This window comes from Siniperca chuatsi, linkage group LG6 (assembly GCF_020085105.1).
Source record: "Siniperca chuatsi isolate FFG_IHB_CAS linkage group LG6, ASM2008510v1, whole genome shotgun sequence".
In the NCBI taxonomy this organism is placed as follows: domain Eukaryota; kingdom Metazoa; phylum Chordata; class Actinopteri; order Centrarchiformes; family Sinipercidae; genus Siniperca; species Siniperca chuatsi.
The window spans coordinates 11,650,070-11,673,522 of record NC_058047.1 but is presented as its reverse complement, the minus strand read 5'-3'; the positions used below and the strand labels follow the sequence as shown (position 1 = coordinate 11,673,522).

At 37.9% G+C, this 23,453-nt stretch overlaps 2 protein-coding genes across 3 annotated transcripts in view; both read right to left on the bottom strand.

Annotated features, from left to right (window-relative positions):
- The window catches only part of kdm4b (lysine (K)-specific demethylase 4B), a 54,907-nt gene extending 46,371 nt beyond the window's left edge, over positions 1-8,536 (bottom strand). The window contains exons 1-4 of the mRNA XM_044200585.1: positions 8,384-8,536; positions 2,095-2,527; positions 1,439-1,614; positions 156-270 (exon numbers count right to left, since the gene is read on the bottom strand). Coding sequence (XP_044056520.1) covers positions 156-270; positions 1,439-1,614; positions 2,095-2,499 — 696 coding nt within the window. The 5' untranslated portion in view covers positions 2,500-2,527; positions 8,384-8,536. The remainder of the gene's footprint in view (positions 1-155; positions 271-1,438; positions 1,615-2,094; positions 2,528-8,383) is intronic.
- Positions 8,537-9,021: 485 nt separating this feature from the next.
- Positions 9,022-23,218, bottom strand: uhrf1 (ubiquitin-like with PHD and ring finger domains 1). Of its 2 annotated transcripts, XM_044200594.1 has the most exons (18): positions 23,052-23,218; positions 20,783-20,945; positions 20,134-20,400; positions 19,593-19,741; positions 17,138-17,353; positions 16,450-16,565; positions 16,038-16,224; positions 15,464-15,587; positions 15,022-15,129; positions 14,781-14,885; positions 14,212-14,318; positions 13,936-14,098; positions 13,328-13,465; positions 12,703-12,805; positions 12,402-12,550; positions 11,553-11,651; positions 10,772-10,964; positions 9,022-9,887 (listed from the first exon to the last, which is right to left on the bottom strand). In XM_044200594.1, the coding sequence occupies exons 2-17, from the start codon at positions 20,933-20,935 to the stop codon at positions 10,818-10,820; spliced, it is 2,331 nt and encodes a 776-aa protein (XP_044056529.1). In that variant the 5' UTR covers positions 20,936-20,945; positions 23,052-23,218; the 3' UTR covers positions 9,022-9,887; positions 10,772-10,817. The 2 variants fall into 2 exon arrangements, with proteins under 2 accessions (XP_044056529.1, XP_044056528.1); XM_044200593.1 differs by having other exon boundaries at positions 9,022-10,964; positions 23,052-23,217.
- Between the last annotated feature and the right edge of the window lie 235 nt (positions 23,219-23,453).

Sequence of the window (23,453 nt, the reverse complement as noted above, 5' to 3'; positions counted from 1 at the left end):
TTTAAAACAGTTAAAATGCTGCCATATAATGCCAAAAGTGGAGTAAATTCTTTTTTGTCTTCAAATCACTGGGTAATAGTCATGATTAATAACCTTGATCAAAGTATCTAGCACAATCAGCCCTAACACACTTCTTGGGAACACACAACCCTCACCTCATCATAGATGGAGCCACTGACATCTGCACCATAAATGGGTGACACAAATGTCAGGTTCTTCCAGTACTTCCTCTCTAGGTCGTCAAAGTCTTTGTGCTGGGGTGTGCAGTACCTGAAAACCGCACAGGACCAGTCATATTGTAAGCAATGAGCAGGGAGATGGCGCTTTAACTAAACCCCCATGTTGGAAAGCATACAGCATTATGAGCAGTTTTCAGTTTTCAGTCACTAGCATGTAGCTTGTTAGCTACTTTAGAGGTACAAACAGGAAACTGGGGCCATAGGACCCACATAGGATGAATATATTCTTACTACTACAACAACAACAACGGGTGCTATTTTAGAACAACATATTCATGCCAAAATTCTCAATTTCTGCTGCACAAAAAACACAAGCACAATTTTTTCCAAATAGCTTTAACTTCTTAACAGCAGAAATGGAAAAAGGATATACAATATCAGCATTTTTATTCTTTATTATTAGTAGTAGTAGTATTTTACACGTACATTACATTTTACATTCCTAGACAAAATCATCAATAAATAAGAGATATGGTTTTATTGTTTTCTTTATTCAACTTTCATTCAATTATTTTATGACCACTAGAGGGCAGACAAGACACTCCAAAACAAACCTAAAGCAACAAAGCTTTATACAGTGCATATAGAAGTATTTAATCCCCCTTGGTCGTCTTTATGTTTTATTGGTTTCTAACTTTAAAATCAGTAAATCAAGATCTTTTTTAACACTGATCAATAGAAACAGACTCTTCCATAAATGTTCATGTCTTGTTCTTTTCATTTACACAAATCTGAGGAAATCTCCTTCAAGACAATATCATTAATTATTAAAATCAGCAAAAGCTATCACTTTGCAAAATAGTAGTAAATGTTGACATAACTCAGTTACAACTCAAGCAGAAAACAAACAGTTTTGTTCTTGCTGGAGGAGTTTCATGCCAATCATAGACATAAATGACATTGTTACAGGTGAAGGCTTAAACCATTTGCTGGAGCATTAAGATAAGTGGTAGATGTTACTTTTTCACAACCTTATTGATAAACCAAGGGTCCTTAATCATTATGCTTATATTTGATTTATAGAGAATTCTTAAAAGGTTGCGTAAGAGGAATAATTATCAAAAGTATCATAAGCTGGACTAGATATGCGCACATAAATCTTACAAACCATTGCTTGGAAGACAAAAGCCACGTAGAAGCCTCTGACCCTTCTAAACACATGATTGTCCAAAAACATTAAAGAGCAATCAGCAACTTACTTCTTGCTGTTAGCCAGCTTGCGGTACTCGCCCACGGTCATAGACTTCTTCTGGATGTTGTACTGAGTGAACAGACCCGACTGTCCGGTCACCACCTGCGTGATGGGGGCTGGAATCACCATGTCCTCGATGGTGTCGTAGGACCTCCGCGGCTTCCAGCCCTCTGGAGGAATCACCTGGTGAAGGAGACAGATTGTTAGCATTTATATTTACATTCAGTAAACTGACATTCAAATTGAGAGTTTTACAATGACATGCGGCCATATGCAGCTAAAACCTTACACTCAACAAGAATATTATCAAGACCATCCAAGTCTTATTGTACATGATTTGGGGCTGGTGCATCTCTCTAATCTGGCAGGACATTCAAATCCTATTTAATTCCACTGTATACAGTTTACAACAATCGCTACTCAGATCAATCAATTAATTAATTGACTGAACATTCATTTTTGACAACTTAACATAACAAAATGCCAAACGTTTGCTGATTTGGTTGTTAATGAAACAAAATATGGAATTTTAAGACCTGACTTCAGTAATCAAAATGTAACATAACAATTATCATTACCATACCGTAACAGGACTGTAAAGGACTGCATAAAATATGTGAGTGTATGTGTGAGAGTATGTATATGTATGTGTGTTGTCCTCACCTTTGCCAGGCCAGCACGATGAGCTCCTTGACTCTCCATGTAGACAATGTATTTGGCGAAGTCTTTGAACTCCTCCATGGTGGGCCGAAACGTCATGATCTTGCAGCTAGGGTTCTTGGCACTGACTGGTGGCAGCAGAGGGATCGGGGACAGCTCAGAACCTGGAACAAGGCCTGGGGCCGCGTCTGGGTCTGTAGACTGAGCCAGGGTGAGATCTGGAGCAGCATCATGTTCTGAGGTCACCGCTGTGTTTGGGGTTTCAGCTATTGCTGGCTCCTGGGTGGGAATCTGGTCTTGGGATGTGCTGGAGCTGAGAGCAGGAGGTGAGGCTGGGGCAGAGTCAGGGGGTGAGGCTGGGGCAGGGTGAGGAGCCGGCACCGTGTCCATGGGCATGTCGGTAGCCATTGGGTCTTTTAACTGGTTGCAGGTAAACCTGGAGGGGAGAGCATGGGCAATCAGAACATATTCAGTCTATTTCAGCTTCTTTCAAACTGCCAGCACCTTTTTGCAAAGCAAAGTGGGAACAGCTGCAAGGTGGACAACATGTAAGTGTTCAGAGTGTTAAGCATCCAGAAGTTTGCAGTGTGCTTTCTTAAACTGAAATAATAACTTTTAACATGACCACAAGGCATGTTTTAAGAGCTAACCAAGCTAACAGAGTGAAGGCCAGAATTAACATAAAGTGCTGGTACAATAATATGTGATCATATCAGGACAGGCAGGTGCGTTTTCCTGTTTGACAGGTTAGAGTTTGACATTTGGACAACAAATACCTTTTGCCACTAGTGTTCATGGAAACAAAATACATATAATGACTTACTTTACTGTAAAGCCGATTAATTGACTAATCAATTAGTCAATCAACATCAAAGGCACTACTTTGATAACTGATTAATCATTTAAGTAAGTAATTTTTCTAGCAAAAATACCAAACATTCCCTTGTTCCAACTTCTCAATTGTAAGAATTTGCTGCTTTTCTTTGCCTTTTGTGACAGTAAATTTAAAATCTTTAGGTTTTGGAGAGCTAGGCAGACAAAATGAGGGGCTTTAGGAAACTGTGATGGCCATTTTGCACTATTTTCTGGCATTTCATGTAGCCATATATTTCATAAACCAAAATATTAAATCAAGGGGCAGATTAACTGATAATGAAAACAATCATTACTTGCAGCCTTACTTTATTTACATCATACATGATATCAAAGAATGCATAAACACCCTACTTATAACTACCACTTAACTAACATCTAAGAGGTAAACACTACTGTGAGAAAAAAAAAATCCCTTAAATTCCCTTTGTGTGGTATTCAAAAGAAAATAGTTATACTTAAATGTAGAGAATTAAATAGCAATTTGAAATAAAATTAACAAAACATAACAGTTCTAAATATTTTTCTAACAACTCAGAATATTGTGGGTGGATATGACTGAACTGAAGTGTTCACCTGTGCTTCCAAGAGTAGCTACACCCAGGCTAATAGTCTTGCTTAGGATGCTTTCTAGTGGTTGTTGCATGCTCTGCTTCAGAGGGCACTAGAATGCACATAGCTGGATGTGGTCCCAACAAACCACACCTGACCACACCCAACACCAAAGCAGGGTGTTCGTAGCCATAACCGTAATGAATTACTATTAGGTTGGAAAAAGTGTATGTATCCTCCAAGCTGCATGTAACTAATGCATACTGTCATGTTTTTGTATCATGAATTATTGTTATAGTGAACCAAATGATAACATGAACCAGGGAAGCCCAGGAAGTAAATCAGAACTTAAAAGTCCCCAAACAATGTTTAAATTGAACACTAACTGGTAAAAAAAAAAAAAAAAAAAACAACAGAGACAAAGTGGTGTACTCTGTAGTGTACTGCTGAGTGAATGTGATGTTTCCTTGGATGCTGCAAAGGATTTGTTTTATAGTTGTTTGTTTTTGCATTAGCGTTTCAACAAACAGTAAATTACGCTTTGTTTCTCTCACCTCACCCACAACTGCCACATCCCTTTCTACCACACTTTTTAGAATAGTCAGGAAGGCTATGACTTGACTTTGTTTTACCAGCCCTAGTCCTAATATTGATACTACTGGCAACTAGTGCTTGCTTAGTGTGCGAATGAAAGTTGTACATAAACTGTAGCAGCCCTGAGATTTGTGTTTGACCAACCACTGACACTAAGTACAGCAAACTCCACCCAGATAGCTCCAAGGCCACCTTATGGAACTACCTTTAGAGCGCAGATTTTATGAGGGCAAACAACTTTGGACCAGGAACTTAAATTTAGAGCTGAAACAATTAGTTGATTAATCTATCTAAAGTCGATTAAAAGAAAATTAATTAGCAACTATTTTGATAATCCATTGATTGTTTAAATTATTTTTTCATGCAAAAATGCCAATTCACTCTCTAGCTCCAGCTTCTCCAATCAATTTTCAGTTTTTCTCTGTTTTTATAATAGTAAACTCAAAAAACTGGTTTTGGACAGTTGGTCCGACCAAAAGCAATAAGAAGATGTCACATTGGGCTCTGGAAACCTGTGATAGGCATTTTCACTACATTATGAAATTTTATAGACTAAACATTTAAACGTAAAACTAATTGACAGATTATTTAATAGCTGCATTGTTAGTTGCAGCCCTACTTAACTAACAGTTCCTGAGTTCCTAAAAAGGTTTCAGGGTTCCTGAAAAATTACGGCAGGTGAAAAGAGCTTAGAAACGCAAGACATCTGTCTAGAAGGGATATAATTATGAAGGATCAATGATATTTGAGGAAAACTGTCGGCATTTTGGATTGTAATTATCACTGAGGAGGAACAAAAAATGATTCAGACCTACTGGAGATCAGTGCAGCAAAGTGTATTTACAAAAACTCAACTCAGACGTGTGCTGTTTTAATGGTTCTGTGTGGCATCAAAATCAACAGGTTGTTTTTCCTCTTACTCTGGATGAAAACATTTAATGTGATTTCAAATGTATAGCTATTGCCGAAATATTTTCTTTTCACGACACGGGCATACATAGTACTATATGGTTCTTACATGGTTCCTTTTTACACTCTACTTGAAAACAAAAACCATTTGGTTGTGTGTAAATATTAAAAACACAGCCCAGCCTTTGTCAGAAAAAAACTGCCGTGGTCTCTGAAAATTACTGCCCACTTTGTAAGATTTGTGCTCAAGATGTGTAGCCTATGTAGAGCTACGTTAAGCTATGATTCAGTTTCTGTTATTCAAATTATTCAGAGTAAGAAATGACAAAAGAGCTTATTAAAGTTTTTTGGGGTTTTTTGTTTGTTTTGTTTTTGTTTTTTTTACACACAAAGAATTGTTAGGCAACATTTCATTGCTTTGAACATCAGCTTGATAATTTTACACAGGATTTTGCATTAATTTGCCAGATCTTGATATATACTTCATTTATTTATTTGTCAGGGACAATGCAAAAAACATTGTAACAGGTTACAATAACATGACACAGATGTGTTGCAAATATGATTGCTAGCCAAGGCCTAGGCACTTACAAGCTTTTACTAAACAACGGCATAAGTAGGCCTACATTAAACACGAGACTCTCTGTGTGTTTCTCTGCAGAGCATGTGCGACTGTCAGTAGCCCGCACAGGACGGGGGGCATATCGAGGGGAGAGTGTACACTAGTTAATCAATCGCAGTGTTAAAATGGGTTGCCAAATATACCTTTGGCAGCCGTTAATATATGCTTTAGATGATCGTGGACAAGGTCTTAGAGCTGCAGCTTGTTCTCCGGGGGAATCCGTGTTTTGACCGGGCGCAGCCATACTTCATTGCGACATGCCGATGCACGTTATGCAAATTTATGTATTTCCGTAATCGATTATGTCAATTACGTTGATGAATCGTCCCAGCCCTATTTATGAGTATGTTTATCTATGTGCATCAGTTCTCTATCTATGCGTCCATGTGCGTGTGCGTGCACTAGTGCATGATCAGAGATCAGTGATCGCAGGTTTGGTTGTTTCAGCCAGTATTTCACCTTTTCATGCAATTTTTTCAGATCAGTTTGTGTTTTTATTTCCGTTGGTTGGGCATTCCAACAATGTATTCCTTTTATTGAAAAAGATGACTGACCTAAAGTAGTTTTGTGCTGTGCCACCCAGCAGGTTACATTTGCTGATCCCCTATTGGCTATCGAAATGGGAAAATATCCTTATTAATACTGTTATAATGATTTCAACCACATCACCCAGTTCTACATGTATGGCAAGCCTGGGTTTGATCCAACAATAATTATTAGCTCAATCAGAGCATATCTATAACATTAACTTCCTTAAAAAGGACCAGTGTGTAGGATTTAGTGGCATCTAGCGGTGAGGTTGCAGAGTACAACCAAGTGAATACCCCTTGCCTCACCCTCCCCTTCCAAGTGTGTAGGAGAACCTACAGTTGCCGCAAAACTCGTGAGAAATGCGAAAGGCCCTCTCGAGCCAGTGTTTGCTTTGTCCATTCTGGGCTACTGTAGAAACATGGCAGTCTTCAGTGGAAGAGGACCCAATCCCTCTGTAGATAAAGAGCTCATTCTAAGGTAACAAAAACACAACTATTCTTATTTTCAGGTGATTATACACTAATGAAAAGATACTTGTGAATATTATATTCAATTTCTGCCATATTCTGCCAATACATCCCCCTAAATCTTACACACTGGTCCTGTAAAAAGGTGCACAGAGCTCAGCTTTTGTCAGCAGGGAGGATAAAGTTGTGTATTTCCAGTACAGCATGTAGTTTAGTGCTACTGAAAGATCAAAAACTCAATCAATTTTTGTATCTCCAAACAGGTGACATGAAATAAATGTTTGTTCCACACAAATGAGTGACAAGAAGTTATCTGTTTGAAGATGAACTTAGATGACATTGGCACTGTACACACAGGTGCAACCCAAAAAACACACTAATATTTTCTCAATGACTGTCCCTAACTGCAATACATGTACCACTTTTAGAGTTCCATCACACTTGACAATATAGATGGATTTAATAATATGTTCATTTAAAAAAATTTAAAAAAAAGAGTTTAGCTTTAGGATTGGCATGTCAGAAAATAAGAACCCATTTTACATCTGCATTTGCTCTGCAACACTTACACATGGTTTGGATAGTGCCTGTGACTTAAACAAAATATACACACGCACACACACAAAAAATTACATCCCTAAATATGTAGCTTCTCGTGCATAACTTCACACACATCTGCCCACCACAGTGTTAAAACAGCACTAACTGTAATTGTGACGTTACTCATTTGTACTATGAGTTCTCACTACAAGGCAAGGCAAACTGAGACAATTCAACAAGTCATTTGCATGAAGAACAAATACCCTGTAGTACAGGAAACATGCTGTGAGCTTAACAGGATATAATCAGGTTTAAAGCAGCTGAATGAAAAGAGAGAAGTTAGGTATGTTTTGCTGAATTTAATATATGACATGTAATTAAATCCCACTCCAACACAAAACTGTTTCCTAATCAGTGACTGAGAAAGGCATGTATCCAAAATACCTGGCTGTTCATAAACCGACACAAATAGCAATTTACTAGGTTTACTTTCATATTTAATAGTCACTCTTCCAACATTTTGTAACGTTATCTTATAAGCAAGGACCCTCTTTCTAACTGATCTAGTCAACGGACGGAAGGCCACATGACCAACAGCTGTCTAACCACAACAAAAAGGGGCCTACACAGCCCCTTTAACTCCATCTGGGCCTGAAACTTGTTTCAATATTGCAGATCGCTGTCCTCCTTAATAAGTGCTGAGATGCTAATACTCACAAACAAGTTAATTCATATATCTGGCTTGGTCAGAGTAAAACGACGGTGCTCGATTTTAAAAGGAGCTATTATTACAGGGTGCTGGTGCTGCTGCTGCTGCTGCTGCTGCTACTACTACTACTAAGGACGACGATGGGTCTGCACAACTAACATTAACTGCTAGCATTTTATCTCAAATGACAGCGAACAAAAAAACTGTAGCTGAAGCGCTTCAAAATGAGTAAAATGTGGAACTCACATAACCTATAATTGAATCTAGCAAAGGTGTACATATACGCAAAACCAACCGATATATTTAAACAGAACTAGCTGCACTTAACCGTGTCTTAACGTTTATGTATTCTCAGCTAGCGCTGGCTAGCTTCTAGCTAGCTACTTCCATATCTGCATTTAGACAAAACACCGCGACGACAGACACCACACATCAATTACACGCGAATACGGTCTTCGCGATTGAGTTAAATGAATCCCGTTTGGGAAATATTACCTCCTGCAACAAAGTATTGTCCTCTCCCTGTTTTGTTCAATCGATTTGGTTTCGTTTAGTAATTCCCTGGATCAATTTTCCTCTAGCATTACCTAGCTCAAGCTAGTAGTTGTCACGCCCACTTTAGAAACTACGCCTTGCGATTGGTTGAATCACCTGGGAGATAGAATTGTTGGTCACAAACCCGACGATATGATTGGTTTATTCGGTTATAGACACACAAATAAACCAATGCAAATAGGCGCTCACTACCCCTCATCCCCGGTGCTCGTACTTATCGGACGTGCACGTCATGCACGTAGACGGTGCCGAGTTCACTAAAGACTTATGCTCCGTCGACCATTACAAAAACAAAATACCCTCAGTGCAAGTAAACACATTTTTAACCAGTATTCTCATGATCCCTGTATGAGTTTGTTCAAAACCCCGAACATCATGCTCTATTACTCAAATTTCCTTATCCAGTTTCTCTGAATTTTGATGTTTGAGTGATTTTCTACCTTTTAAAATCAATCAAGTTTAAAACCAGTTCTGTACTTAAAATGTATCATTGGTCTTTATCTTTGTCAGAACTAAAAAAGGCACAACCATTTAACTACCTCTTTCAATACAAACAAAACCAACCAAAAAAAACCAAATTCATTTTCACTTTTTTATTGAATAACAAATTTTTGCACCAAACGTGTGCAAGCAATTCTAAAACTACATATCAAAACTAAAATGGACTAAAAAATTATACAATTTCAGAAAATATACATTTCCCAGTCTATGCAAATCTTTGTCTCTGCATCAAAACGCAAAGTGCTGACATGTGGATGGACATTGTCACACACTGCTGTTGAAATTCAACACCAAATATTCATAAAAGACAAGGCAACGGCAAAAGTAGTAAATAACAAATTCAGATAATTTAGATTCAATATCAAATTTCAGGAGCACTGTGTGGAATTTCCTTAACGTTTCAACTTAATGCAAGCATATTCTGTTTTTTTTAAATGAGGTCAGATAGTAAAAGTGACCACAGGAGACAATCTGACTGAACAGCCCCCCACCCCACCCCACAGATGGCAGTAATAGATTATTTAAAAAAAAAAAAAAAAAAATGATGAAAAAGTACAAATTTAAATTTTAGCAAAAAATACAAATACAGTTTCTAGACTCAATTAGGTTTGCGTGTCAGGGACAATGTCTAAAGAGCTAGATGGGAGTTCTACATTACACTCTTTGTTAAGTACTTTTGTTTCTTTGGACTTTATCAAAATTAACGTTTTGAAAAACAGGGGAAATCAAATCTACACCACAGAATATAATGGCCTTAAGAATCTCATGTTTTGCTTTCAAGGTATATATCAAATTCATAGTAACTTTTAAACCAACTTTCACAAACTTCATACACAAATATACAGTTACTGTATGAAAATATTTAAGGAACCAATACACAAGTTAGAAAATCCAACCATATGTGATGACACCGCTCCCCGACAGGACACTTCCCCTTAGACTGCTGAAGAGCAGAAAAACAAAACTTTGGTTCAGTTTGTGCTTGTACATAAGATCTCATCTACACTTGATGGAGCAGCTTTAGTTTCAGAAGGCCTCTTTTCTCAAAAAAAAAGAAGAAAAAAAAGAAAAAGAAAAGGGCTTTGTTCACTTGTCATTGTGCAATTTAAATCATCTGATCATGCCAGGACACACAGGAGGTGTCACATTTGGAAGCCTGTCAAGACAACATTATCGTGATAGTCTGTTTTTGTCTGGTTTATAAATTGACTTAATAGAAAATCAAGCTGCATTCTGTTTGTAAACAGAGACAAACAGAACAAGCAGAGATTTTAAAAAGTAGAAGTACAGACAAGTGCAGAGCTACAGGACACGCAATAGAGCCTTCCAGGTCAGATGTGAATGTAGACCAATTAATATTATAATAATATTAACTGCATGATCAGATTTTTTAAAAACTGCACCAAAATGAAGACCAAACACAGCCAAACTAACGGCAGACCAGATAAGATCCAGATTCTAATAATAGTCTTGTACAAGACAAACAAAAAAGTTTGGCAAACGGCTAATTTTGACTTAACGTTCTCTTAAGGAGTGCTAAACATGGAGGGATTTAGTTAAAAGTAACAAACATTTTACATTATGGATAATATTAGCATTAGTTAATGGAACAAAATGAAACGCTGGGAGTAAAATCAAGGTTGAACATTTTAACGGTGTAATGGTACAGTTACAAAGGAATTTTCAATTTATCATTGACTACACATCATGGCAGATCCAAGGTGAAACATGGTAGCATTGAAGTCCACAAACATTGTAGTTTTATAATCATAAAAATATATTAAGAGAAACTGATTCTTTATTGCCTCTACTGAAAATTCCCCTTACAGTTTACATCGCGTTTCCTCGAGGGTTGAGTAGGCAGAACCAATGATCATCGCCCATTGCTGTACCCTGGGAAAAACTGATTTAGAATGTCCTGCAGGGATTTGTTGACGGCCATGGAGTAGTTTTTGCCCAGGTCGTGCCTGCAGGCCGGGCAGGTGTACACATCTGCTTTGAAGGACCGCTGAAGGCATTCCTGGAGCAAAAAGAACACAGGTTTCAGTTCTCAGGGGCTCCGTTTTTAAATTTGAAGTTCACTGTTTAACAGGTTACTCTTGTGTTGTTAAATATCAATTTGTGATTTTAAAGTTTTTCTCCATGACCTTCTTTAGTTAGTGGTTTTCTGCATGATCCAGAATGCAATTTGACAGTTTCAGTGACATTTCATTTTGTCAGAGGTGGGTGTTAAGGTAGGGATGTGTTGATAGATCAAAAGCTACTACAGCTACTATGACGTTAAAGATAACCATTCAAACGCCACCCCTACTGCAACAACAAAATAAAGGCATCTTTTAGGTCATATATCATTCATCAAAAACATCCCTCTCAAAAAACAAGACTTTCCAGTGTTTTCCCTGCTCCCTGTATTTTAAAGATGTAAATGTATCTACAGGGTGAAAGCTCATCTATGTAAGTGCAATGTATTGCAACAGCAATGTAGCCATGGAGTCTTGTTTATCACCATTTTGTTTGGCACCTGCTAATAAGTTGTAAATCTATCAAATCAACTTCCCATAGTTTAGTCACTCAGGATCCCAAAATCTGGGACAATGTTGTTTCTTACCCTGCAGACATTGTGTTGACACTCTGTGGTGACGGGCTGATAGACCACTTCTTGGCAGCAAATGCAGAGGAAAACTTCCTCAACTTTGTTCAAGAATTTCTGCAGAGAAAAAAAAAAAAAAAAAAAAAAAAAAGGTGCTAAAAGACATTGCAAACAATTTTAAATCACTAAACTGTCCAGAGCAGGAGGTTTAAAGCAGTTCTCAGTAGCTGTTTTTTTTTTTTTTTTTTTTTTTTTTTTTTTTTTACTAAGACACAGCCCTCTGCTACTTCATAAGTGTGAGAGATTTCCTGAGCACCTCAGTTATCATTTGCAAAGACACCAACAAGCTCCTCCGTTGCTCTAAACAAAATACCCATCTGAAGACAACTAGTTCAGACTGTGGTTTTAAGGAGCAGCAAAATGCAGCACTGACAAAGCTCAACCCAACAGTCACACAAACCAAACTTCTCATTTATACTAGCCATTTTTAGTTAAGCAATACATCCACTGTAAGCACAGAATTGTTGTGAAATAGAACTTTGTATGCAAGAGCACAGTTGCAGTTTCTTTAAAGTTATTGCTAAAAAAATTTTTTTTAAAAATGCAATGCTGCTTCACTTGAAATCACACCAATGTGATGTATGTAAGTGTTTGCTTGTAGTACATTTGTTATGCTAGGGCTTCTATTCTCTCAACACTAAACCACTAATTTATTTATAACAAATTATTATTATTGCCTGCCTAAAAAAGGTGTTGAAGTGATTTCAAAATTCCAAGTTGTATTTACCGCTTCATTGTTCCCATCCAAATGCAGACAAACAGGCCCACAGTTTCACAAACAAAGGCTTTATACAAAGCCATCCTCACCGGTCCAAGTGACAGTGACTCCATGGCTTCATCCCACAGCTTCTGGTTTGGCTTGTCATTCTTGATGAGGGTTTTCTGCTCCTTGGTAAGTTTGTACACTTCTACCTTTATTTTCTTAGGAGTCTTGGCTGGTGAGGTCTTGGGGGAGTCTGACAGAAAGAAACACTTTAAATTCACTAAGGAATTACAAAGAGGGGGGAAAAAAACAACAACAACAAAAAAAAAAAACAACACAAACCTAATAAACATCAATTTGCCATAGCAATACACATTTTTGCCCCCACATACACACAGAACTTACCGCTGCTCTGAGATTTTCTCTTCCTCTTTGCTTTGCTGGGTGTTGCCGCCTCTTCCTCCACTTCATTTTTGTTCTCTTTCTCTTTCTGATATCCAGCAGGATACTGGAACAAGATTGAGTCCATTTAATTGAAGTTATGCTACTGCAAACTGTGCTTTGAGCTGATCGCTAACATTTGCATGCTTATCGACATGTCTTTTAGCAGGATATCAAGGATTACAAACAGTTAAAAAAATAAATTAAAAAAACACTAACAATTACCATGTAACTAAAATTAAAAATGTTAGAATATTAACATGCTTGTACTGTAACATGCTAAATTATATTAGTGTCATGTTGACAAACATGCCAACATTAGCATGTTTAAACATTCGTATAACATTTGTTATACATCTTCATAGACACATTTTTATACTTCAATTTAATCATCTGGAGTTCAGGATCTGCTTGTAAAACAAGGAAATTGTTTTTATTCATTCAGTTTTCTGCTGTCAGTATATTTTCAGTCAATATTGTATTAAAAGTATATGAATCTAATTGAATTGGGAGCTACTGCAAACAAAGTACAAGTACTTTTTGTATACAAAAACTCTTGGTATAATGTAGTCTGAATGATCATCTCTACCTGCATGGCGAGACCGAGCTTCTTGATGCGGTCCTTGCCATCTCTGGTCCATGGTGCCGGCTCATCATCATCACGCTTCAGCAGATACCGCCAGACCAAGAAGCCAGACTTGCCCTTGGCTGGCCAGTACTTCACCACCTGAAGGAAGTCAATCACAAAGTAAAACTACAAATAGGTGCTCAAAGTTACAAGATTAATAATCAAACATGAGTTATTCAAACTAGAGGTAGTTGTTAGCTTACTGGTAATTGAGTTATGGTGAGGCTAACCAATTAATTATATTTATTTATTTTTAAAAGATCTTTGCAGTTGATCATTCAATTTATAAATTGTCACACCCCATGATTATTACTTCTTTTTATCTTAATGTTGTAATGTGCTCTGCTGACCTATTTGTACTTTTATTATCATTTGTTATTATCATTATTATTTTTTATCTTGTTTTTAATGTTGTACAGCACTTTGGTTCAGCTTCGGTTGTTGGAAGGTGCTATAGAAATAAAGCTTGATTGATTGATATTAGTTAGCATAATTGTAGTGTATCAGCCAGTTTGACAAATCCCCTCCCCCAAAGCACATACAGAAACCTGTCCAGTGTTCCCTCATACCTTATATATCCCATCATATCGGTTTCCTTCCTCAGGGCTGTATTTACTGTGCTTGCGACCCTTGCAGCTGCGCACAACTCTAACCGGTTTGCCTTCCTTCCAGTTCTTGGACTCCGCTCCGTTTTTGTCGTTGACAGGGACGTTGCAGTTGAGAGCCAGCGCCCTGGTGAGAACCAGAGAAAGCAATTTAGATATGCAAAATGAAATTAAGCAAAAACTGACAATTCAGAAATCCTGTTGATTAAAAAGGCAGCGCTATGTCCTTTAGCATCATACCGGTTCATGTGGGTAAGTGTCTGATCACATGATTGCTCAGCAGTCCTCTTGTTTCCAGAAAGATCTCGCCCTCCAGAGCCAGTATAAGTGAACTCATTACCATCATCCTATAATGTAAGACACATCAGAAATATTACACACATTAAAATCTGCTGCACACACACACACACCTTCTCTGTAGTTTTAAACTCTGGCATAAAAAGGTCTAAACTGGTTATGTTAATAGAAACACGGGTTTCATGTCATAATGAGGCAACTAATATTATTTCCCTCACCTGTAGCTCTTCCGGAGGTTTCATCACTTTTTTCTTGTGAAAAGTTTTTTTTTTTGGAGAGTTTTTCCCTTACAGGGTCTAAAGATTGAGGTCGTCAAATGCTGTACAGACTGTAAAGCCGCCGAGGCACATTTGTGATTTGTGATATTGGGCTACATAGGTGAAATTGACTTGACTTTAACCTCATTAAGTTATTAAGTTATCCTCACCACCTTTTATATTACTACTATTTATATTTAAAAAAATAAATAAATAAAAAAATTTAAAAACTAAATAAAGAAAGAAACAGCATACCACGTCATCCTCATAGCCTCCTGCCAGGACCAGAGAGTAGGCACCATCATTGCTCCTGCCGTGAATCCCAGCTACATGTGGCCTGTGGACGCCAGATTCACTGACCTAGAAAAACCAACAAATTTTAACATTATTGCTAACCACTGGAACAAATGACAACCTTTTTATTGTTTATGTACTACGTATGTTGCAACAGTTTCTTCATCAGTATTAATTCAACTCTCCAACTGCGTGGACTGACCTGCACTCTGAACTTCCAAAGGGAGCCGACTGGGATGCCGGGGATTGGGCCATAATGGTTGGACGGGACGATAGTGCACTGCTTGGTTCGACCAACACAGGCCATTCCCTGGTGGGGGGGAGGAGTAAATGGTTTGTATTTGAAAACTTTGGTGTTCAACACCAAGTATAGTAACGTAGCTAGTTGTCTACAAGGACCCAAGGATGTAAGCTTATTTCTCACAACATACTGTATGTACTGTAACCAGTGCCGATAGCCATCTATCTTTGCCAAAAAAAAGAACTCGTCACCTTGGTATAAAATATTCATTGTTGGTCATTTCAACAATAATAAGAACCCCATGTCTAGAAGCTACTTATCCAAATCCTAATTTTAAATATCTAGAAATAATCAAAATATTTTTTGCACCTCTGAATAAAAGATTCACTGTGTCAGCACTCACCTTGCCCCAGTCCCTCTGGCTGGAGGAGCTGGCTGAAGCCATCTTAGCTTTCTTCTTGCTCTCTTTCAGCTTCTCTCCAGCCAACACAACCTCACTGGCGTCATTACGGCAACCTGGACAATACCTGAGACAGTATGACATATAGAGTAAAGGTCAAGTCAAGCATAACGTATTAATTAAAACACAAGTGATGATCAAAAAGATGACCTTCAATCTGAGTTTTGGCCTGTTGATTTCTGAGTTACAAAAACAGACTCCTGTTTAGTGTTTTGATTAGCCAAACAGCTCTGACACTTCATGCCTTAACAAGTCCAAGGTTGCACAAAACAGCTACAAATTAAGCTTTGAAGCACTTGGAAAACATTTTTGGCTTTATGATAAAGGAACAGCATCATCCAGGCCAATAATGAGTACACTGGAAAAATTACTTTACAATACAGGTCACAAATGTCACAACAACTACAAGATCACTCTTTAATCATCAACATATGACTGGTAATTTCCTAACTTTATATTCAAACAAATGGCATTTGTATTTAATGAATTGTGGAGTTCTGCTTCTGATCCTACTGACCAGTCCTCGTCTTCTGGGATAGAGGTGAGCGGAGGGTTCAGGCAGTACGTGTGATAGGCCATGTCGCATTCATCACACAGCAACTGTTTGTCAGGATCCTGCTTGATGCCACAGATATGGCAGTTACACCACTGACAGTTTTTTTTGGGATCATCCTTACAGTGCTTGCACTCAGGTCCATTTGATCCTGGAGAATACAGACATTTTATTATATTATATATTTATTTCATTATACAGCATTTTCAATAGAATGGGGTAAGGCAGGATTCATATGTACCAATTAACATCAACTGTTCACACAGACAAGATTCAAAAATCTAATTCCTGATGATTCACAAGGGAAAATTCCTACCAATGTCCATAGCTACTAACACACAGCTTTACAATTTAAACATTTCATCCTTAAACCTACTTTTTAGTGGACTCTCTGATCCAGCTGGGGTGTCACCCAGAGAACCAGGCTCCTCAATTTTGTAGATTTCGGTCAGGAACATGATCCGGCAGTCATTAAGCGAGTCACCAGCATCACTGCAAACAAAGAAGCAAACTGCCAAAGTGTCCTGCATAGTGGCAAAATAGTACATTCTCCTGCTTACAATAATATATATATGTGAATCACTTCAAAAACATGAAACTTAGCAAGTAATGGAAAACCGCAGACAGAAATGCAGCAGTAAATAATATATATATATATATATATATATATATATATTTATTTATTATTATTATTTTTTAAAAAGGTAGGGCAATATACTTTTTATACTATCAAATGTACCTCTTTCCTCTAGGCATAAATGAGATCCAAATTCACAAACTATGTTTAACACCCAAACAACTTAAAATGTTACCTTCATAGTACCATATTCTGAAATCTACGTTGATACCACAGCAGGAAATTTACTTCTGTCAACTGCTACTGTGGCATCTAAAACCCCAACAAACTGATATATAGATGGGACCACAAGATGATGTTCACCTGCCACTGCAGCAGGCTGAGCAGTTATTCACTCAGATGATAGTTGACTTGTGGCAGTTTCCCCTACTGTGTGTGCTACTACAAAATGCATTAACTAAACCATAACATGCAACAAAGCCTTTACCCAAGGATAATCTTGGCGTAGATCTCTCGCAGGGTGCGCGTCTCCCTCTTTCTCTGGATCTCAGCGTCGTACCAGTAGCCACGCTCCTTGGGGTCGTCTGGGTTGTAGTTGACCATAACAACCATTCCTGGCTCCAGCTGGTGCCACTGGTACACCGTACGGGCCCTCGGACGAACATCCTTTACCAGCAACTGAATCACCCCGTTCTCTGGGTAGCTGTGATAGTAAATGTGATACCATATCAGTTTGCAGTTCAGAGGCAAGCCACGCACTACCACAGGCGCTTCCTACACAGTGCTGCCAGGGAGTGTAGCTGAATGTATAAAAGTATGTTTGCACGGTGAGGATCTAGATCACCAGGAAATGCTGGTGCAGCAGGTTTGAACAACTATGCTCCTCCAACACTAACACAAGAGCACCTCAGAAAACCCAATGCTTCAACTGTTATGGCTACAAACATGAAGTTATATTTTAGTTCAATATCAATTTTAGTCCTACAATGAAGATTTCAAAGGCAATGCCTTTGTCTTGTCTAGTGAGAGTTCAAGTCTCTGAATTTGAAATTGTGCCATTCCATGAATGGCCATCCGTCATAAGCCTTTTATGTGAACCTGCAGCAGGATGTAATCATTTTACATTAATAGTAGAGTAACAGCTGTTTATTTCAATTCAACCAATGAAAGCACACATTACATTGTCTAACTGGCAAGTTGGTGGTCTAAATTAGTGCGTTTTAAACTACTATACGTCTATCCAGCAATGTCTTTCTTCACATATTTACACTGTATGTGACACGAGAGAAAACAGTTTTATTGTGTCCATTATGATCATTTTAGAACTTTAATGTTGCATATTAAGTACACTGACATTTCCTCACTGCAGCTCTGATAAGACTATGAAGCTAACTTATTTAACTGAAAATATGCTCACTGTGCCTGAAAGATAAGGAAGTAATACACCAATTAGCTGTCTGAAACATGCTTACATGAACTAAATCTGTATATTTTCCCCTTTAGTCCTCTTCACCTTTGGGAGCGTCAACAATAATTGTCTTTGGTTTACGGTTTTTGTTTTGGTTAATTGAGACTTAGTCTGTTCTTGAAGAAAAAAAAAAAAGTTCCATATGCTCCATCTCCTTCCTGTATTTTACAGCAAGTCAATATAATCCCACCACGATTTATAATCAATTTTATTGTTTGCTTCTGCAATTCTGATGCTCAGTTGTGTGCTTTCAGTCTTTAAAAAGGTGCTATTAATAACACTGTTAACATCCAGCCACTAGATGACGCACTCCACCCTTCCAACATATAGCTATACATTAGCTATATATTTGGGTTACTTTGTGCAGTAGTGTTTCATGTAACGTTACCTATGGTAATCTTAAGGCTAGCTAGCTTTCGGTAACACCCCCCCGTTCTTTGACGTTAGGAAAGGACGACTATATGATCATGTCAGTATTTTCAGATTTTTATATTGGACGCGAGTACCGTAGCTGTTGAGTTCAACGCAGCTGGCCACATGGCTAGCTAGCCACAAGTACTTCAGCTGAGCGTCTCTTAATAGGGCTAACGTTAGACTGCTATGAGATGACACCCTCAATAACAGTCACGTTTTGGGTCTAAACAGTATAATGAGCAAATTTACAGTAGTTAGGAACTTTAAATTTACCTGCGACATGCCACACTGGTAATCAAGTTGCCCTACATAAACTGTTGCGAATGCTAACATAGCTCCTCAGGGTTTGAAGCTGTTATTTTTCTAATTTTGACAATCTAACCGGTGACAACACATTAGTTAAGGCTTTAAAGACTATGACTGTCGGTAGTTGTTTATTTTGTTTGTATGCACAACTGTAATTTTATGGGTTATTGTTGTTCGGACTATTAAACTAAGATGGCAAATATGTGCTAACGTCAGTGTCTGTTTTCTCCACACTAACTGGCAACTATACTACATGATACAAACGACACTATACTATTGGCTCACAAGCCTTGTTAGAAGCAGGAACCAAACATCAGACATCTCACACAGAGATAAACAAAACATTAATTTTGGACCAGTCAAATTTTTTTAAATGATTAAGTAAAAATCTGCACCTTTCCAAAAGCTCTGTGGATGTTTTTTTTCCCCCCAAATATTTGTCTACATAAAAATGTTATCAATATAACCTTTAACATTTTCTCTGCTGAAAACCAATTAGTTTCTTCTTCTGTCAACCAAATCAAAGCTCTACATTGCAGGTGATTGGCTATTTGTTAAAAAACAAAAAAAACCCTGCTGTTTTATGGTAATACACCGATAGTTGGCAAATCTTGCATTGACAGAGTGATGTTAGCTGGGATCAATAGTTTGATTTTCACAAAAATATCATGACAGCTTTGTAAGACTCATCTAACCTGAATGTCGACTGATGGTAAAAATCTTTGGACACTCATAATAGAAAAAGGATTCTTACTCTTCATATTTAACATGGTACAATATCTCCTCTTCCTGTGCCTCAGCAGCCTCCTCTTTAGGCGTCTTTGTTGTCTTAGTAACATTCACGATCTGGGCCTCAAACCATGCCCCCATGTTCAAGTCCCTTGCATCCACCAGCTCATTGATCTTTAAACACAAAAGAAAAAAGTTTGCAACATCTTTTTCCAGCACAATAAGTAACAACCTAACAAATGTCATCATTCAAGTGTTTTTCTTTGAATGTTCCAAAAAATTAGATTTTTCAGTTTTTTTTATTGCAAAACGGCACCTCTGAATATCAAGTCTTGTCAGGCCTTCATCCTGACATACACCTAATTTCAAAACATGGGGTAAAATTACACATTTTCACAATGTCTATAAAGAACTATAAGCCCACTTTAACCAAATCACCAATATTTGTATACCACCTATCCCTAACAGAAATATTTGATTTCCCCCTTCCCCATAAAGTGAAAGTAACCTGTAACCACTTAATACAAACACCTAATTTAACCCTGACTACCAGCTTTAAAACGCACCTTGTAAAATCCGAACCCTGGATCAACGAGCTCTGGGGTGTTTGTCTGGGCAGAGGTGCCAGCGGTCTGACCCTCTACCTCGCCATGAGTTGAGCTCTTGTCAGACTCACTCTGGGTTGAGCCACAACCAGAATCAGAGTCGGAGAGCTCAGCTTCTTTGTCTTTGCTTTTGACAACATCAGCAGGGGCCGTCTTCTGTCTAACAAGCAGTTGCACTATGTCGTTTAGGCCCACGTTGTAGTCGAATATGGTATGGCCGTCTTCCATCTGACAAAACAAAAATATATGACATGGTTAAAAAGAACAAAAGCAGCACTTCCTATTTTTGTTTGTTTCATTGGTCCCTCTTTTTTCCTGCTGATGTCTGCACACTTATATAGGAGATATTTTTCATAATAGGAAATTTAATTCATAATCATCACATGTTTATTAAAATTTAATGCATGTTTTATGCTAAAAATGTAATCTTACCTGGGATTGAATTAAAAACCCTAACAACATGCCTTCTATTAACCATGTTAAAAGACAGTCTTTTTTAAATGCTAATACTTTGAGAAGCTTTCAGACTTGAACTTAATGGGACACAAATATCAGCATGAACAGTATCAAAGACACGTCTCTGAACAAGATTTTGACCATGCTGCCTCACCTGCTTGCCGCGGTAAAACAGCCTCTGTCTCTCCGGCTCCACCTTGAAGAGTTCCATGATTTTGAGACGCAGTTCATCCACCTTGGTGAGTTTGGACAAGGAATCCACCCGGTGGGTTTCCTTCCCATCCATTGTGCGCACTTGAATCCACATTGCAGCTGCCCTGTGTCAACAGCCAAACCATGACCCATTATAGCCACAATAATCACTGCAATAATTTTATTAGATACTGCAAGTAATCCCAGTAATTAGTCTTGTTTATTGGATCATTTGATCGTATACATCTTCAACTCCAGCAGACGTCAGTGATCAGAAGCTAGACAGTTTTGTTTACTCCATCAACAAGATTTGTCTGCTATTAATTTGTATTTATTTGCATTTAAGTCCAACAGCATCCACTGCAAACAGCTTCAGTAAATACATGTTTAAACAATAGTATAGATACATTTGTCATCTCTTACATATACATACAGATCAAGCCTAATAAAGTGCATTGTATAGCAAACCACTATGGCTTTGTCTGATAAGACTTATAGGTTTGGTCTGTGCATCAATCTAAAATTTGTTTTTTGGCATTTTCTGCTAGAAGTAGCACACTAGTGTAGTTTTTTTTTTTTTTTTTTTTTTTTAAAGGTCAGTTCAACAAAATAGTCTTGACTTTCTCTGCTAATTGCACATATTAATAGAGGAATATTAATACATGCAAGTATTATTATTGGTGGTCTTGATTAAGATTTGAACCAAAATTCATGACATGTATTGAGTCCAGATGAATATCATCATCTTGAGCCTGTTCAGACACTTACCAGGTAGCCAATCATTTTGAAGTTTTAAAATGATACATTTTGGGATTAAGTTACCATTTTAATTTCACATGCTCTTACTCTCTATGCACTGTTGTGTTTACTTGTAGTTTACTGTGTGTTGTGGGTTTTTTTTTTTCTTGTGAAGCGTGTTAAAGATAAATTTAACTTGTATTCTTGTAATGGACAATAAAGATTTACTGATTCTGAACCTGCAACTATGACTAAGTCCATATTCACACTGAGCTGGCCAAATTTAAAATGAATCTTCCCCCCTCCTCTTTTTAGCTTTCAATCCACACAAAGCCCGATTTTATAAAACAACCTGGATTGTTGCTTTTTGAAAGAACTGTGCGGACATTGTCAAAGCACACAGTTCCTATCAATTACATCATTAAAACATTTTTCTTTATGGTCTAACTCTAGTCAAAGAATTAAATGTTTCTCAGTAGAAGAATTTATGATTATGCCAGTCCTTATTCCGTGTATTGTAATGCTGTCATCACTGGGCTGTCACTTCAACACAGTATCAGAAAGGGAGGGAACAAGCTGATTTAAATACAGTGCGGGAAACTGAGCTGCAGGCCACTCCCAGTTCTTTTAAAAGCAAGCACATCCGGACGGGAGGGAGCGCTAGCAAACAATGTGCCTTCGCTCTCTGACAATGAAACACACCGAAATACTATCTTGTATATAGTTTGGAATCGATTATTATAATAGTTAAACGGTATTTTGCCCGCATAGACCGTGCTTTGTTCTTAGTAAGTCGTAAGCGGCGAGCTCGACGGCTGCTTGGCTTTTACTTTTGCGCTCTCAGCTGAGGTCTTGTTCACTCCGCTGGCTCGAAATAAACACCAGTGAACAAAACACAAGTAATAACATCGAAAACAAACTATTTCCTCCCACCTAAGACGCGTTATTTCACCGACAACATTCATTTTTATTTTTTTTCAAAATGCAGATGAAAACATTAGTCAAAACGGGGGGGGAAAAAACATGAAAATAAGCAATCTGTTCAAGGTTAACGTTAGCGTATTTGTTTTGCTTCACAGGAAGCAGTAAAGTGGCAAAGCTAGTACAAATTTCACCATGTGGTGCACCTTATGTAGCTATACTACAGATAAACAACACAAGATAACAGCTCGCGGTAACGTAGAAAAGTTCACCCGCACATCAATGACTAACGTTACAGAAAATCACGTTACAACTTATTGTTAGAGAGCTTTCAACTGGTATGTTAGCATCAACAGCAAGTAAACTGTCCCGATGACTAAAAAAATGTATTCAATTTGAATGTTACATTTGGCTGGCTAGGGAACTTGGTGTAACGTTTGTAGCTACGTTAAGCCAAACAGAAACGAGGTAGGACTTAGCTAACCTTAGTAAGCTAGCTACTGAGTGAATATATCAATGAGTGCCATTTTAAAAGTTATTAGAACATAAGGGAAAAAAGAAAACTGCTTTACCTGTTTGTTCGTCTAAGTGAAAACAAGAAATTGACGTTTAAGGAGTAACGCGCACGTTTTCTCCAAATAACTTCTAGGCAAGGTTTACACGACCAACTCTATGCCTTGTTGGAGATTGATCAATGAGTTATTCTTCAAGACTTTCACATCCCGCCTGCTCTAAAAAAAATCAGCTTCACCATTGACCGATTTCCTCTGAGCAAAAAGAGCTCATTGGATAGCAGAGCTGTCAATCTGGAATGTGACTGGAGCTTAGCCTCAGCGCGCGAAACGACATTCTCGTGGGTGCAGCTCGCCTCCGCACACTTATCGCGAGATTATGTAGCACCCTGTAAACTGGTAACCCAGATGGTCGTTCTGGTAAACAACCTCACTGGTAGTGCTGATTATCATGTCTGAAGG